Here is a 17972-nt window from a genome sequence, read left to right as displayed (position 1 = left end):
TTGGAAGACTGTATAATAATTTTGGATCCTGATTTGAACCAACTTGAAAACTGGGCCCATAATAAAAAATCTAAGTACATGTTTAGATTCAGCACATCAAAAAAGCCCAAGAATTCAATTTTTGTTAAAATCAAACTTAGTTTAATTTTGGACCCTTTGGACTTTAATGTAGACCAATTTGAAAACAGGACCAAAAATTAAGAATCTACATACACAGTTAGATTTGGCATATCAAAAAACCCCAATTATTCAATTTTTGATGAAATCAAAAAAAGTTTAATTTTGAACCCCGATTTGGACCAACTTGAAAACTGGGCCAATAATAAAAAATCTAAGTACATTTTTAGATCCAGAATATCAAAGAACCCCAAGGATTCATTTTTTGTTAAAATCAAACTAAGTTTAATTTTGGACCCTTTGGACCTTAATGTAGACCAATTTGAAAATAAAGACGACGACGACGCAAACGACGCCAAGTTGATACCTATATACGACCAAAAAATTTTCAATTTTTGCGGTTGTATAAAAACAAACTACAAAACCTGCAAGAAACAGACATTCATTTTTTTTTTCAAATTGTCTTGTAAAAAATGCTGCTGTTCAAAAACAATTTTAAGAGCTAGGAAACTCAGAATGCAGGATTTTAACGCTATAAACCCCCTGTCGTAATGCCTCGCTGGATGGGCCACTTCGTGTCTCATATGTCTCATTTCCGGAAACCGTACCATTATTTTTGGGCATGCTACGCCTATGTACAGGGGAGGTAATGACGTTGCTAACGTAAAATGTTATTTTCACGACGTCAAACTGTGACATCTATACTCAGTGATATTGTTTGCCTTAAAAATGAGGTCTTCTTGTTTAATAGTAATTCAGTAATATTGTTGGCTTTTTTCAAAACTACCTCTACCCTTTTTTATTGGGAAAATATGCGCCATTTTTATCAAATTGGGAAATTTATTATGTACCATGAATTTGACTGGAATTCAATATGCAGACCCCCTTTCAAGATGTAAACTCTCATTTAAAATAAGACCCCTTATGATACATAAATAGACGCTCAAATCTGCACATATAGTAATTTTTGGCATGAAAAATGTTTGTTGAAGGCCGTACTTTAACCTATAATGGTTTACTTTTTAAATTGTTATTTGTATGGAGAGTTGTCTCATTGGCACTCACACCACATCTTCCTATATCTATTAAAAGAGTGTTTTTCAGTTTGAATTCATCCACAATTACTACTGAGACTGCACTTTTTTGGAAAAAGTAGTCTTTTGGGGAATAATTTTAAGCCATTTTTTTTTTCAAATTGGGATTTTTCTCCAGTGGAAAAAGCCTTTATTCTCCGGTAATTTAAGGCAAACAATATCACTGATTTTGGTCATGTTGACTTATCTTCAGGTCTTACTTTGCTGTACATTATTGCTGTTTATAGTTTATCTCTATCTATAATAACATTCAAGATAATAACCAAAAACAGCAAAATTTCCTTAAAATTACCAATTCAGGGGCAGCAACCCAACAACGGGTTGTCCAATCAAACTGAAAATTTCAGGACAGATAGATGATGACCTGATTACTATTTAACCCCATCAATTTAATAAAGGCACATAACTCTAGAAAGACAAGTGTGAAATTGGTCAATTAAAAGTGGACCTGTGTTGAGTAGTTCCTTACTATTTTTTATTAAATTTCACATGATTTGTCAGAGGTTTACCAAAGTAAGCAGTCACAGATGTCCAAATTCAGAACTTTGTGCTCTTAATTATTTGATCACCCAATGTTTACTTGACATGTGCTACTTGTGGAGTTTAAAATGCTTACTCTTTAAAAACACATCTGTTCTGCCTTAGTTCTTGGTGGTGTTCCATTCGCTCATATTTTTTAAATTTACGTTTGTTATGCTCAACCAATATTAGTGTTTTGTGGAATTTTTGTGTTTTTACATTTTTCCTTTTGCCATGGTTGTCTTTTTTTAACTTTCATTTCTGATTGGCCCTTCCTTAATTTTTTTTTTTGGGCAAAATCTTAATTGGGCAAATATCTACCTGAAAAACTAGTTTCCTTAAAACAGGTTTATTGTATTAGGTAGCTTTTGACAAACTTTGTTATGGAGTAAGGTTGTTTGTCGATGATATATTGTTGTTTATAAGAATAACTTAGGGACGACATCAAAAGATCGATGTAGGATAAAAAACTTAAATCAAATAGTTTGGGGTTGGGGTGGGGGGGAGGGTTGTTAAAATTCTGCAAGTTTTGTATATCTAAAATCGATTTTTAAATATATACCTATAGGTAAATCAATTTTTCCCAAATTAAGTTAAAAGGGGGGGTCAGTGAAAAAAACTATGTGAATTAAGGTTTTTATCCTACATTGAACTTTTGATGTTGTCCCTTAATTGAAGGCATTTTAGTTTGTTTTTTTTTATCTTTTCCATAAAATATACAAGAATTCTGCAAATCCTTATATTTAAAAGTTTTCATCATAATTTTGTATATCAGTTTTAAATTGATGTGACCACAACTTCATGCAGGGTTTCTTTTTTACTACATTTTTCACAGAGGATTTTCCCCCACAACATGAATACATGTATTTCATTGCTTGAAATAAACAATATCCAAATGTTTTTCATTGAATTTTTTTTTATTTATAAATTTCTATATAATCTAGAAATGCAAAATATAAAGATATAATGTAGATTAGTGAATTAAGTTGATGAAATAAGAGATAATCTAGAAACCATGTTCAAATGACACATGCACATTAAAATGGAACACAAGATGGTAACATAACATCACTAGCCTAGTCTTTGCTACAGGGGTATAGATAAATTGTCAGAACATCTTTTTTTAAGAGACACAGTTTTATTCTTTCATAATTTATGTCTACAATATGTTCCAATTTGTACACATTTATAATTTAAGCTGTCACACATGTATTGTAATTGTTCTGTTTACATATACTATCAGAAACCATATTTTGCTTGTGTTTGTCTTTTGGACATTGCATTCTGTGACCAAGCATTTTTCAGTTCAATCTCCCTTTCTTTAGCCTGAAATTACAATATATCATTTTTTATAGATTTTTTGTGATACATGTACTAAATGAAAAGTATTATTGTAAAGCAATATAATATTTCCCACAGAAAGTAACCAAAAGTTAGCGTGCAATAAATTCCAATATTGCACTAGTGCAATAAATCTTCAAAATTCATGACGTCATCAACAACAAAATCTTAGTTTAAATCAGTTTTTACTTTCAAATATTATATTGCTATACAATAAAAGGGTTATTGCATGAATATTGGGGAATATTGTCCCTCGTAGAACATATATTGCACTCGCAAACTCGTGCAATATAAAATTCTACTCGGGACAATATTCCCCAATATTCATGCAATAACCCTATATTATTTTGCATTTGTCCATTTTAAAAAGTATTTTAATAATTTTGTATCTTTATCTTTCTTGTTCTCTGAAAGATTTCTAGACTTGAGACAATATAGAGCTTGACATAGTTGTGAAAAAGGATGGTTTGTTGATGTTGATAGTTTTCATCAGGATACACTTGGGTTATTTCTTAAGTTTATTGTCTAGACTACAAATAAAGTTTGGAGAAAAATAAAATTATTTTCCAGTAATTTTTATTATGTGTAGTAATCAAAAAAGTTATGCTTCATTTAGATTACACCGATTGTAAGCTTGACTTTACTTCATTTAATTGCTCTTACTTGAGGGAGTACCAGAATGCCTACCAAAAAGTATGTAATCTGTCAAAAATTTACATACTTTAGGGTCAAAAGTCGGTAATATGAAAAATGTCTATTATATGTATAAACTTTATATGTATAAACTTTCCTGATAATTTTAATCTTTTCAATGATTGAAAAAAGAAATGGCAGCCATGTAGTTTAGAGGAATAATAAACAACTGAAGAAGGCCAATGGCCGAAACGTCTTGAACAATTGGTTTATTTATACAATCATAATTTTTTCTTCAATAGTATTTGTCAAATGTTTAAAAATTACAATACTTTACCTGGTGAGCTAGATAAGTAATGTGATGTTTTCTTTTCTGTTGTGAAGAAGGTCCATCCCCCTTTTTATGTGAAGGTCTGTATTCTGTCTCTTCAGTCAGTGCTATTTGGTATGCAGCTGTACTAATGAAATCATCGGCATTGACATCTACAAACTGTATAGGTTCTTTACCACGTGAGTGTTTACCTTGTAACCTAAGAAACTACAAAATAACAAAAACAAACTTTACCACGTGAGTGTTTACCTTGTAACCTAAGAAACTACAAAATAACAAAAACAATCAACATATGATCACTGCTTTTTCCTGTACAAATGTTTTCTTCTTAAATAATACTTCGTTTCCAAAGTTCAGAATATCTTTATATAATTGATAAATCATAATAAAACCTTATAAATTATAATTCAATTTCGTTTCAGTGGCTATTTTCACTAAAAAATCTGTTTTTCAAGTAAAACTAAAATGTTCAAATCATAATGGAATTTTTTTTTGTAAGTTTTTTAGTGAAAAATGTCAAAGGAACCTTGTACAATTGATGCATTATTGTGATATTGTCCAATTCATGAAGTTTTACATAATAATTTAAATTTTTTTTTATTCAATTAATGTCATTGATGTCATTGATATTTATTTTGTAGTACAAAACAGTAAATTATATTTGTATATACACATCACTAACAGGAAGAAATTTAAAAAAATGAATTCCTTCTTTTAACCAAATGTGACTTTTACAAGTGAGAAAACAAGAATGTGTCCATAGTACACGGATGCCCAACTCCCACTATCATTTTCTATGTTCAGTGGACCGTGAAATTGGGGTCAAAACTTTAATTTGGAATGAAAATTAGAAAGATCATATCATAGGGAACATGTGTACTAAGTTTCAAGTTGATGTAACTTTAACTTCATCAAAAACTACCTTGACCAAAAACTTTAACCTGAACTTTGCACTATCATTTTCTATGTTCAGTGGACCATGAAATTGGGGTCAAAACTATAATTTGGCATTTAAATTAGAAAGATCATATCATGGGGAACATGTGTATTAAGTTTCAAGTTGATTGGACTTCAGCTTCATCAAAAACTACCTCGACCAAAAACTTTAACCGGACGGACGAACGGAGGCACAGACCAGAAAACATAATGCCCCTCTACTATCGTAGGTGGGGCATAAAAATTATAAATGCAGGCGTGAATCATGTTAATTATCAGATATTTATTTTGTTGTAGCCTTTGCAATTAAATATAACATATAAGTTTCAGTTTTACCAGTAAATTTAATCCTGCTACATGCAGGCATAAAAAGCAAAGGTTGCAATTTTTTTTGATAGCCTCATTTTGAAAATACACACCTCTTCATCCTGCTGTAAAACATTTATGTCATCTACATTAGAATAGCCTTCAACCTAAAATAAATAAATACAGCACATGAAAATATCTAGTGACAATCATCTTCCTTTCATATATATATAATCCTAAAATAAACACAGTAAGACATTTGAAGTTACCTTTTCTCTTGTGAATGAGCTCTCTCAAGTTATACATTTATTCTTTACTTAGTGCTTTTTGGTATTCAGCTATACTAATGAAATCATCCCCATTGACATCTACAAATTATTTGTACAAGCACTTAAATATATGAGAAGAGAGACTCCTACATAACTTTTAAGATCAATAATTTTCTCATTGGACTTTAACATTTTCAAACCCTGAATAAAGGTATATGTAGTTAAAACAGAAAGAACAACAGAAAATGTGTTAACGTAAAACATTGTTTCTTTCAAATAAAATACAAAGTGCCAAGGCTTTTACTTTGTTTCTGATGAACAAAAACATAAATTGGTTCTGTCTTTTAATTTCTATACTTATACATGTTATAAATGAAAGATTGAAGTTACATCAACCTGACCAAAAAATATAAAATAATCGATAACGAAAGGGACTGTTAACTATAGTTTTTGGCAGTCAGATAAAGCAAAGAAAAAAAAGGGAAGCAACTTCCTCACCAAAGTTGAATGAACCCTTCTGGTTCAAATTGATTAAATCTATTGCCCCATTCACCTGCAGCACTATGAAATTATTTGCCCAAAATAAAAATAACTGATCAAAATAAAACATTACCTCAGCATTCTGTTCACAGATAGTAGGACCTACTGTGTCTGTTTCATAATTTGCAGGTTGGTAAGAACTTTCTGGAGTATGAAAACTTGGAAAATTTCTATAAGCTTTTTTCATTGTAGATTTAAAAGTCAAAGGTGCATTTTCCATGGTAGAGCTCAAATTTGATGGCTTGTCCTGATTATTAGGACTTTCCACAATTGAGGAATCATTTTCAGTTACACCTCTCTTCAAACTTGTATGTTGTGCTGATAGATCTGATTGGTCAGTCTCTATTGTCACTTTTGTTTCCACAGATTTAATTGGAGGAGGAAGATTCAAATTTACTTTAGGTAAAGTTGAATGCATAGTTGGTTGCACCCCAGATCTTATGGGTTGAATTTGCGTATCTAATGAGAAAAAATTTAATGATTCAGCAGGTTTAACTGTCTGCTCAACTGAACCTAAAGAAAAGAAGTTTGATGAGTCATCTTCATTTCCACTATCGTCACTTTCACTTCCATATGTGGCAATATTTAAAGTCTTAGTTGTTACTGATGTAGGACCAGGTTTAGTAACAGTTGTTGATTTCTCACTATTGGTAGTACTATTTTTCACTGGCTTAGAGTCTGTTTGTTTCTTCTTTGTGAATACATAAGGTAATAATGTTCTCCCAGATTCTTTTCTTGAAGAATGAATAGGAGGTGGTAAGCTTGCTGTTAATCCTGTTTTGCCCTGTAATGATATTAATTATGTCATTAAAAAGATATCCTCATATCAATATAAATTTAATAAAATGCTTTGCTGTCGTAGATTGATACAACCTCAGAGGTTGAACCCTGAACAGTTGGGGTAAGTATGTACACTACACTCAAGCTTGATACAGCTCTGGATTGTGATTAAATATTTATATAGCATAGGTTTCTGACACAGAAGTTAAATTTTGGATCACAATAAAGAAATACTTTAAATTGGCCCAAAATCAAAAATCTAAATACATGCTTACATACATTCATTTTACAAAGAACCCCTTGAAATCAGTCTTTCAGAAAATTAAAATCAGTTTAATTTTGGATTATGTGTACCAACTTGAAAACTGAACCCAAAAATCAAAAATTTATAAAATTCAGAGGTAGATTCAGCATGTCAAAAAACCCAAAGAACTCCTTTCCTTAGTCAAGTTTTGTTTTTTCTATGTCACTGTGTATCATCGCCACCGGAAATTGGGTACTAACGAAGCGGAGAGAAATAGAAAAAAAAGTAAACAAGTTAAGAATTCATTCAATTTAAAGCATTTCCACTCATTTGATGATGGTGCCGCTTAAGAAATGATTTTCTGATATATAATTCTTTAAATTATTAGGCGGATAAGTACAAAATTAATACAAGATTTTGTGTAATACTCCAAAACTTACCACTTAGTACCGGAAAATTTCGAGGTCGATCGTCCTCTGTCGCCCCATTCTCAAGATATTTAACTGTTTTTCATTATTTTTCCAGACACGTTTTTAGATTATTATAGTGTGGCATCATATTTACTGAAATTTGTTGTCAAAAACATGTTTTTTTAAAGAATATGGACAAAAACATTGTTTGTTTGTTGTACGGCGAATTGCAGGACGTTGTACGGCGAATTGCAAAATAACAACTTTTGTCTGTACGGCGTCTTGCAATATATTATAATTTTAAGAGGAAATTAATCACTGTTTAGATAATATCAAGTGACGATATTTTGTTGATATCAAAGCTTTACAGGCTTACAAATATACAAAATGTCTTACTTATCAAATATTATTAAATATATGCCGTTAATTCAGTTCAGTTGGCCTCTTTGCGTACCGCTTTTCGATTTTGTACAAAAAGTTTTTTTTTCAACCATATTATCCTAAATACATCCATAGATCGTTATACTACTAACGACTGTTGTCTTATTTGTTGTTAGGGTGAAATTTTGTAAGTTCAATAAAATAAACCGTCCATTCATCTTTTGTTGGTGCTAGCTGTTTTTAAATAAAAACAGAGGAGATGTGGTATGATAGCAAATAAGATAACTATCCATCAGGATCAAATAAAGTGTATGTAAGCAATTATATGCTATCGTACGGCATTCAACAACGAAAACTCGTACCTTATAGTCGGCTATAAAAAACACCGACCGAAAAATGTGAAAGGACTCCACAAGAAAACTAACGGCCTAACTCATAACAAAACAATTTATGAAGACAAAAAATAAGATAGAGATGAAGGAACGACAACCACAGGATCGAAAATTCGGACAGACACATAAAATTGTTTAATTAATTAATTTCTGAAATGATTCATTTGTAAAAAGAAAAATTAAGATTCACCGAAAGTAAGGAGAAACAAATCGTGAATTGCATTTCGATTTAATTTTCTTGTCAGATTCTTTTTGAAAATATATAATTTGTATACATCTTAAATGCTGTCAAGCAAATGGTATTTCTATCTAATGCATAATTAGAAGGGGTAGGGGGTCCGTTAACAAAATTAACAATTTGTAACAATAAATTTTAAATGCTGATAAGAGTTAATAGAAACTTTAATTTACCCCTTTTTCCAAACGAAGCCGAAAGCAATGAAAAGGGGAAGTGCATATCTTCAATGTATTCAAAAATTTGAAAACCACTGTACAAAGTCGCAGAAATGCCAAGCTCCATAAGGAATCTTTTATAAAGCTGACTATTTTTTAGAATACACACGCAAGTACCATATTTTTTATTGACACATGGACAGACAATTGAACGGATGGAAAAGCAGACGGAGTGATTGACTCCAAGAAAAAGGACTATGTCATGAATAATCGAAAATGCTTCAAACAGCAAAAGGGATGCTTCTTCTGGTTATGTATATTTTTTTGTAAATGTTTTATGGCAATCAGTTGTAGCAAACTTGGGTTATCGTCATGGCGTAGGAAAGTGTAACAAACAGATAGAATGAGTGAATACTATAGGGCGCGAACATTATTGTTTTTATGGCGGGGGCTCTCATAAATTATGGTTACATCTCAGTCAGGGTATTCATACGACTCATTGCTTACATGATTTTATTAAAAGGAATTACGAAGGTTTACTATTTATTTTTAAATCATCAAAACCAGTGTATAAATCAGAAAGTAACATGTAAGGTGTCACAAGTTGAAGCACTCTTTCATCTCCAAGTCCCAATTAAGAACTCTGAGCTGATATAAAAAAAAGCCTTGGTCCTTCTTTACATTTCTGAAGTCTTAGACTAGCAAATTTGACATCAATTTGAGAACCAAGTCCTCATTTTCGGCCTCTTCTACCAGGCCACACTGTTCAGCTATTTTACGCATTGCAAATTGAAAAGGTACATTATTTTTGAAAATTCCGTCCAGGTACTTTTGGTCAATATAACTTATCAAACATTCCATATACATCTGAATTATTTTCATCATAGGACTGACCAGAGTTTTAGCTGGATAACAAGTGGCCTTTCACGTTTTGGATATAAAGAGGGGCATGAGATATCCCTTAACATGTTTAACACTGCCGCATTTGTTGCATCTGCATGACCCAACTTGAGTCCTTACCCTTGCTATATAGTCTTGTATTTATTTCATTTTTTAAATTTTGGTTCATTTATATGTTTCAAGAAACAAACATTGAACTTCTACCCCCTTTTTGTAGTTAAATGATTGCTCACTTAGGAGACAGTTTCAGGTATACCAATACACAGTTACAAGTTTAGTTTCGCATTATAGCCATGGTGAATTTTCTAATTATGAAAGTTTTTGTACAATTGAATTGATTTTTAGATAGTTGAATAATAATATAGCCTTCCTAGTGGGTTTATATGAACATTTAGATTGTTTTTAGCATGTTTTATAAGCCATTTTTCAGTTTGACCGTCCATACGTTCCTATCCGTACCGCCATAGAATTAGAAATTTTGTATTGTTTTTCAACAAAGATTTGAGGCTCGATCTTTTCAATTCAATTTTATGGAAAAACAGCAGAAATGCATATGATTTTTTTTACCTCTTGATAGATATATGTCTATGGTTTCAGGAAAGGTATCACTCTTATTGATTGTTAAATTTGCCTTTGGACCAAATTTTTGAGATCTTTGTGACATGTTCAACCCCCTATTTTGCAATATTTGGTATCAAATAAATGCTGATTGTTGCCGGTATGGTCACACACAAAAAAAGAGATTATATTTCACCATTATTACTATTGGAAATCAAATCTATGGACGATTCTCTTTCCATAAATATACACATGCATAACTCAAATATTAAGCCTTATTTATTAGGAAGGAAGGGAAAGAGGGTGTTTAAAAATTATGAGTGTCAATTCTAAGTTTTTTCCTATCTGTGAATTGACACCCCACCCTAGTGCATAATTTTCTCGCTGCGTTGGGTTGTTTCTTCTATTTGGTCGGCCTTCTGTTTCTTTGACATTTTCCTCATTTCCATTCTCAATTTTATCAAGGATTTACTATACTCAAAGATTTTTTAAAGACATGTACAGTTACATATATGCTGTTTATGTTACTCCTTTGCGGAAGCAACGTAAAGAAAGAGATGGACAGCAAATTTTAATGTGATTCTTGTAAATAACTGTTAAGATCAGTTAACAGAGAAAATAATGTCAAAAACAGTGAACACTTTAAGTATTAAGTAACAGATAACAGGAATCTCAATTTCAAAAATAAACAGTTAACAACATTGCAAATTTTAACAAAATTTAGCAAGTTGCCATACAGTTGAAAACAAGTTGCCATACAGTAAATTTGTCAACACGAGCAAGTTGCCGTACCCTAGACTTTATTTTTTATGGTCTATATTTTTTAAAAAACATGTTTTTGACAACAAATTTCAGTAAATATGATGCCACACTATAATAATCTAAAAACGTGCCTGGAAAAATAATGAAAAACAGTTCAATATCTCGAGAATGGGGCAACAGAGGACGATAGACCTCATAATTTTCCGGTACTAAGTGGTAAGTTTTGGAGTATTACACAAAATCTTGTATTAATTTTGTACTTATCGGCCTAATAATTTAAAGAATTATATATCAGTAAATCATTTCTTAAGCGACACCCTCATCAAATGAGTGGAAATGCTTTAAATTGAATGAATTCTTAACTTGTTTACTTTTTTTTCTATTTCTCTCCGCTTCGTTAGTACCCAATTTCCGGTGGCGATGATACACAGTGATGTAGGATATACAAAAAATGAAAACATAAAAACTCATATTTTGAATAAATATGTCACAGCATTATTTTAATGAAAGATTTTTTTTTGTACCGATAATAATGGTAATGCAACAAGTTAAAATGGTACTTTTTCTACATTCAAACATAATTTGTATCCCTTTGCTAGACAAAGTCTATGGATTTCATTTTTGTATTGTTTGGTTACTGCCATCCCATTGACATACATACTCACGACCTCTCTTTCATAGTAAACCAATAACCTACTTTCTGAGGGCCTATTTTCTGTTTCTTTTTTCTTGGTTCCTTTTCATCATCTGAATCCTGAAAATTAAAAAAATAAATATCTTTATACATACTTTTATCACATTCAATGAAATACTATATGACAAAATCTGATTCAAAAGGCAGATGTCTTTACTTGTAATCATCTCTATGAGCCCTTAAAACAAAATTGATAAACAAGTAAATGGCAAAAAAGAAAGAGTCTAATAAAATTAACGGTATCAATTTTCTTGCACCAGATGCTCATTTCGACAATACATGTCTCTTCAGTGATGCTCCTGGCCAAAATATTTGAAATCCAAATCTTATATAAAAGATGAAGAGCTATAATCCAAAAGGTCCAAAAAGTATAGCCAAATCCATGAAAGGAATCAGAGCTTTGCATGAGGGAGATACATTCCTTAATTTATAATAATTCCTATCATTTTGTAACAGCAAATTTTAATAACAAAAAAAAAATCCGTATTTTCATGCCAGTACCGAAGTACTGGCTACTGGGCTGGTGATACCCTCAGGGACTAATAGTCCACCAGCAGAGGCATTGACCCAGTGATAGTAATAAAATTACATGAATGTTCCATATGTAATGACTAAAAATGAAGCTTTATGTTAAGAGTTTGTGTAATTTAGATCTTGATTGACCGTATGGACACTTGCCTATTGTTGAAAACCATAGGTTGACCTCTAGATGCCTTTATGCTTCTTTTTTATTGTTTGGTTGCTGACTCATTATGAATACCTAATATATTAATCTAATGTACATGGCTATTTTTAACATGTACTCTTTTAACACATTGGTTAAGACACAATACATGTTTGATGCACATATATGAATGTCCTCTTAAAAGAAAGAAATCTTCATTATGACATCCAATTGTCATAAAAACCTTATAAAAATTAGAAATCATCTATCAGTAACTGTTTACAGCCTTGAAAAATTTCTTCATGGAAAACTGTCAAAGCCCCTTTCTCTTTTACCATTGTGCATATTCCAAACTTAAATTGAAAATATATTTTTATATAATGATATAATCTTACTGAGTCAATGGTAGGTATAGATATTTTCACTGGTTTTCTAATTTTCGACGGAGGTTTGGGTGCATCTGCTATCTGTGATGGTTTAGCTTTGACTGCGTCTTCCAAATAATCATCTTGTTTTCTATCAGATTGTGTCACTGTTTTTGGTGCAGGTAAATCTGTTAACATTAAAGAAGGAGGTACAATTAATCATAATAAACTATGACAAATTTTTATACAGATATTGATATTCAATCAATAATGAATCCACATTATACAAGGCTACAAGCATCTGCTGTTTAATTTATTCTCTCAGTTTCTATTTAAAAATAATCAAGCATGGGAGTATTTAACTAACATTATGTGTACATGTGTATAGGTCTTTAATATAAACCTAATAAGATGTCACTATGGAATTATGTTCATTCTTATCACTGTTTCCCTTGGGTTCATTTTCTTTTTAGCCACCCCTTTCACCAAAACAATACTATTTTCACCAACTTCCATATATTTTTCTTTTTGTAAAGTACCTACAAATGTATAGCTAAATTTCTTTTAGCAGCGCTGTAGTCTCTTGCACATCTGAGATCTACTATGACTTGATACGTAAGAATATATATATTTATTTGAAATACCTTTGTCATGATAGTATATAAACCCCACACCATTGTTTCGTTTTCACCATTTAAGAACATACAACACAGTTTTTATCCCATATTTTAATTTTGCTGACAATTTTCATATAGGCTATTTTGTGCCTGATTAAATCAAATATGTATAAAATAATATACCTTCATGTGCTACTTTTTGAGTAATATGAGGTCCAAATTTTATATATTTGCTAAAAATTCAGATTTATGGACGTATTTTATCTTTCAACAGAAATACATAACTTTTTTGTTTTAAAAGATAAACAGAAGCAGTTTTTTGTTAAATTATTTGTAAAATCTTTCTTATATAAATGTCCTTTAAATTTGTACAATTTGTCTTTCCAATAACTCATATTCATCAAATGTTCACAAATGTCATATGAATGTAGAAATAAAAAGTCTTTTTTTGCTGTATATTTATCAAATTTAAAAACATTGCACTATTTATGTTTCATAAAAATTGGCACACATAATCTTCTTACGTAATCAAACCAAATGGTATTTTAAACCAGATGCTCTGCAGGGCGCAGCTTTATATGACTGCAGAGGTCGAACCCTAAACAGTTGGGGCAAGTATGGACACAACATTTAAGCTTGATACAGCTCATGACCTGCATTTTCATCGTCACAGGTTGACAGGTATGCTAATCCCTACTTTTCTTTTTGAAATTCTTGAAAAAATCAAGTGTTAAATGTATGAAACATCTTGAAAGAATAATATCCAGCCAAAATTTAATTGGCTTATACATACATGTATGTATTTCAACAACAAGCACATACATTACATGAAGACCCATTTCTTGTCTGCTTTTTAAGTTCATATATTTAACTACTATTAATTTATAAGTCTTTTAAAGAGCTTGTAATTTTGAAATCAGACATGTAAGAGTACTTAGCAAACATCCTTAAATTTAAAGAAAAAAGGTTTTTATATTTTTAGCAAAGTGGAAAAAGATGCCATGATCCCTGTACACGTACTACTCTTTAAGGTCCCACTAAATTCAAAGTATAGGACACTTCATTAACATCCAAACTTTGTATTTTTCAACCTACATGCATTATGAATAAAATCCTTAACTATGGGAACATATGTTCATTAAACATACTTAACATAAACACACTGTCATGACTGTAAAAAGTAAATAACTTGAAATTGTTAAATGTTATGGCCAAACCGGTTCTTGGGGTGAACACCAATTTTTGTTTTAATTTCTGGAGGCCTGCGAGACAACTTAATTTGTTTAAAATTAGTGTGGAAGAATACTGTTATATCTAAGGCCACACCAATTTAATTTCTTGTTCTACAGATTTTTGGACTCCAAAATTTGGGGCGAGCGAGCGATTTGAAAATTTTAATAAAAAAATATTTAATTTGCAAATTTTTGAGGCGAAGCTTGAAAAGTAAAGGCGAGCGATTATATTTTTTTTTTTGTAAACATAAAATAGTAGGTTTTGACAATATTAAAGCTTGATTTATCACTTGTACTTTGACATTTCTTTAATTTCTGAAGTATTTTTTCCCTGTTCACCAAGAAATAATTAAATCTGGTCTATGTATGTGTGACTGACAATGAGACAATTCTCCATCCAAGTCATAATCAGTTTGGGGACAACCCCTTAATGTTATAAATATCCCTTTTACATGTTTTATGAGGGATCAATATAAGTTATAATATATTTGTTTGTACAAAAGGGCTCATATTTTCTCAGAGAACTATATATCTATCTGGTATTAAATGGTCAAAACATGTCCAAGAATTTTGTAATATTCATGGACTTTAACCATGTTAACACATTTACTTTAACAGTTTAATATTATTCAAAATAAGTGGACCCCTCTTTTAGAAAAAGTTGTTTAAAATATGATGTAACTCTCCTCTTTTTGAGTTCAAAATTCTAAGTTTTCAAAGGTTTTGTATAGAAGAACTATACAAATCCTTGGTATTTCTATTTTCTTTTCTACATCAGTAAAATGACCCCTTGTCTGAGGGATGATTGTTCTCAACCTGATAATAACAAACACAGGTCAAAATATGGCCTTTTACACAGGGCTTTGATACAGACCAAACAGCAGGCTATAAAGGACCCCAAAATTATTAGCGTACACAATTCGAACAGGAAAACCAACGATCTAATTTATATATCATGTATATCCAAACGGGAAAATACAAATGAACAACATCAACAAACGATAACTGCTGAACGACAGGCCCCTCAATTAATCAGGACAGGTGCATAAACATGCAGCGGCTATGGATAGTTTTGTTTTGCCAGCATAAAATATAATTGCAGTTGAAGGCAAATCTTTCAGAAGTTCTTTGTACTTTATTCTAACACAACGAACATTTTTTCGATAGGGAATATAAGTAAGGGGGAAAGTAACCAATTTTTTGTTCTTTAAATTTATATCGGAGCACTCCCGCTTTGGATAAATAGGTTTCATGCTGAAACAAATATTCTCACAGATATTTACAAAGTGTGGTGGGGTGCTTTAAAATCGTTATATACAGGTTAAGACTGTGATTTTAAAAACAAATGTTGATATCTTTTTATAATATTTACAAAAAAAAACGGTGCGGGAAATGGACATGATTACATTTCCGGATGCGGGAAGCGGGAATATAAAAAAAATAAAAAAATTCTGTTTTGAAAAAAATGGGTGCGGGCGGGTCCGTCGAACAAGGAATCAAATTGGTGTGGCCTAATGCAGGGCAAGCTCATGTTGATTTTTCAGAAAATGTTACGTATTGATTTTCGAGTTTCAGTTAATTTCATGTAACTAACAGACCTACCAACTTTTGAAAATCTCCATGGGGGATTTAGCGCGCGACCAGATTTTTAAGGGTTACAATTTTAGCGACTTTTCTGTGTGCATTGTTTTTTACTCCTAAAATAGTCTAAGTTCTCTTCTCTTTTCTTTTGGTATACAAATGATGAGCTTGTAGGCCTTGATTTCTTTTATTTGCATGATTCTTGTACTATTAAATTATAAAATTGACAAAATAACTGAAGAATAGAGAAAAATGGCATTAAAAATAAAGGATTCAAAGTAGAGACCACCCCCCCTTTTTTCCCCTCCAAAGACCTTCTTATCTATGAACCTTGACTCAAAAGACCTAAAACTACATGTCCTAAAGTTAGAAGGATGAAGACAGATTTTGATTTAGTCTTACTTATGGTCTTATCAGTATCAATGAGAAAATGGATAAAATTTGAGTTATCTTTCTTTGTATTCAGAGGTGCTCTTACCGGCGGAGGCTTATACAGTAACACAGTAGAAGTGAATACAAAATGGCGTCGATTTTAAATCAACAGACACACGACGTCTGGTTTCAAAAATTAAACGGATTTCAAGATAAACGATGTTTTCTTGAGAGTTCATTACAGTTCTCATCTTTCAATTAATTATGATTTTGTTGTGGAACTACCGCAAATGTTGCAAATTGTGCTTGTATGTTAAATTGATTAAAATTGAAAGGCTGTTTGACCAAATTTGTGTATACAAATTAATTTTGAGGACTGTTACGACCCATTAGGTAATCTGATTACATACAACCACTAATTATGACACCTGTTGTGACTGTTGATTAGCGTAGGGTCATTACTTGTCATAATATGTCCCCAGGTTAAATTATAGATTTTTAAAAATTGATCAGAAAACTTCAAAATCGGTAAACAATAATTTTTTCGGGTGTATTTGGTGAAAATCGGGATTTTGACTAGTTTTACGATCCCGATATCGGGATTCGGGTTGAGGGATAAAAATCGGGATAGTTGGCAGGTCTGAACTAAGTGAATGAATATCGAAGGTACAATACAAAAATTTGAGAAATATGCCATTTAAACATAATGCATGTTTTATGATCACAAAGCGTAATTAGATTAAAATTTAAAAATTAAACATTGGTTTTGTGGCAATGTATATTATGTATAGAGACAAGGAAAAATAGCATCCTCAAATAATTATAGCACTGCAGAAATAATTCACTGGAAAAAATATAGCATTTTAGGTACTGCGACGCTAGACAGCCTGGGAAGAACACTGAATAATTTGGAAAAAATTAATAAATTATGAAAAAAAATGATAGACACATGGACATACTTTTTAAGAGGGAGTTAACAGAATCATCAACTTCATGTATCAAACTTTGAATCTCTTGGGTCTGGTGAGGTTTTTCATTTTCCGATTTCGTCGTTTTTTCTAAGGAAACATTTGTTGTTGTTTGTCCGACGGACCCCACACTGTGGTTTGTTTCATTGACATTAGTGCTGTTTTTATGGTGTTTGACATCCGTCTCGTCTTCACTGTCATTGTCACTAGAAGTATAATATGCGACGAGAGACATTTAAAACCCCAAATGAAGGTACTTTGAAGTTGAATTACAATCTCTTTAGAGATATTTCCAAAGCAAAGAAGATTGAGAGAGACAATTTTTTTGACGGAAGTAAACCACACATAGTAATATTAAAATCAAAAACGGAACTGAAGAGGTAGCTTAAAACCGAAAACCGAAGGTGTAAAATTAGAACGAGAAAGATCCAAAATAACAAAAGGTTCATGTCCCACAGGCACAACTGAATTTACAAATAATTTAATAAAACACAGCTTGTGTTTATGTTTTAAAACAAAAAAAAATATATTTCTTTCGAAAGGAAAATACGTCCACAAATCCGAATTTTAAGC

The 17972-nt window shown here is 31.4% G+C and overlaps 1 protein-coding gene across 1 annotated transcript; it reads right to left on the bottom strand.

Moving 5' to 3' along the window:
- Positions 1 to 2848: 2848 nt before the first annotated feature.
- LOC143072332 (proline-rich protein PRCC-like) lies at positions 2849 to 17750 on the bottom strand. Its single transcript, XM_076247221.1, has 7 exons — positions 17391 to 17750; positions 12660 to 12817; positions 11604 to 11660; positions 6160 to 6870; positions 5391 to 5444; positions 4042 to 4242; positions 2849 to 3056 (listed from the first exon to the last, which is right to left on the bottom strand). The coding sequence occupies exons 1-7, from the start codon at positions 17632 to 17634 to the stop codon at positions 2970 to 2972; spliced, it is 1512 nt and encodes a 503-aa protein (XP_076103336.1). The 5' UTR covers positions 17635 to 17750; the 3' UTR covers positions 2849 to 2969.
- Positions 17751 to 17972: the final 222 nt, after the last annotated feature.

Source organism: Mytilus galloprovincialis, chromosome 4, assembly GCF_965363235.1.
Source record: "Mytilus galloprovincialis chromosome 4, xbMytGall1.hap1.1, whole genome shotgun sequence".
Lineage (NCBI taxonomy): Eukaryota > Metazoa > Mollusca > Bivalvia > Mytilida > Mytilidae > Mytilus > Mytilus galloprovincialis.
This window is presented reverse-complemented; position numbering and strand designations above follow the sequence as displayed.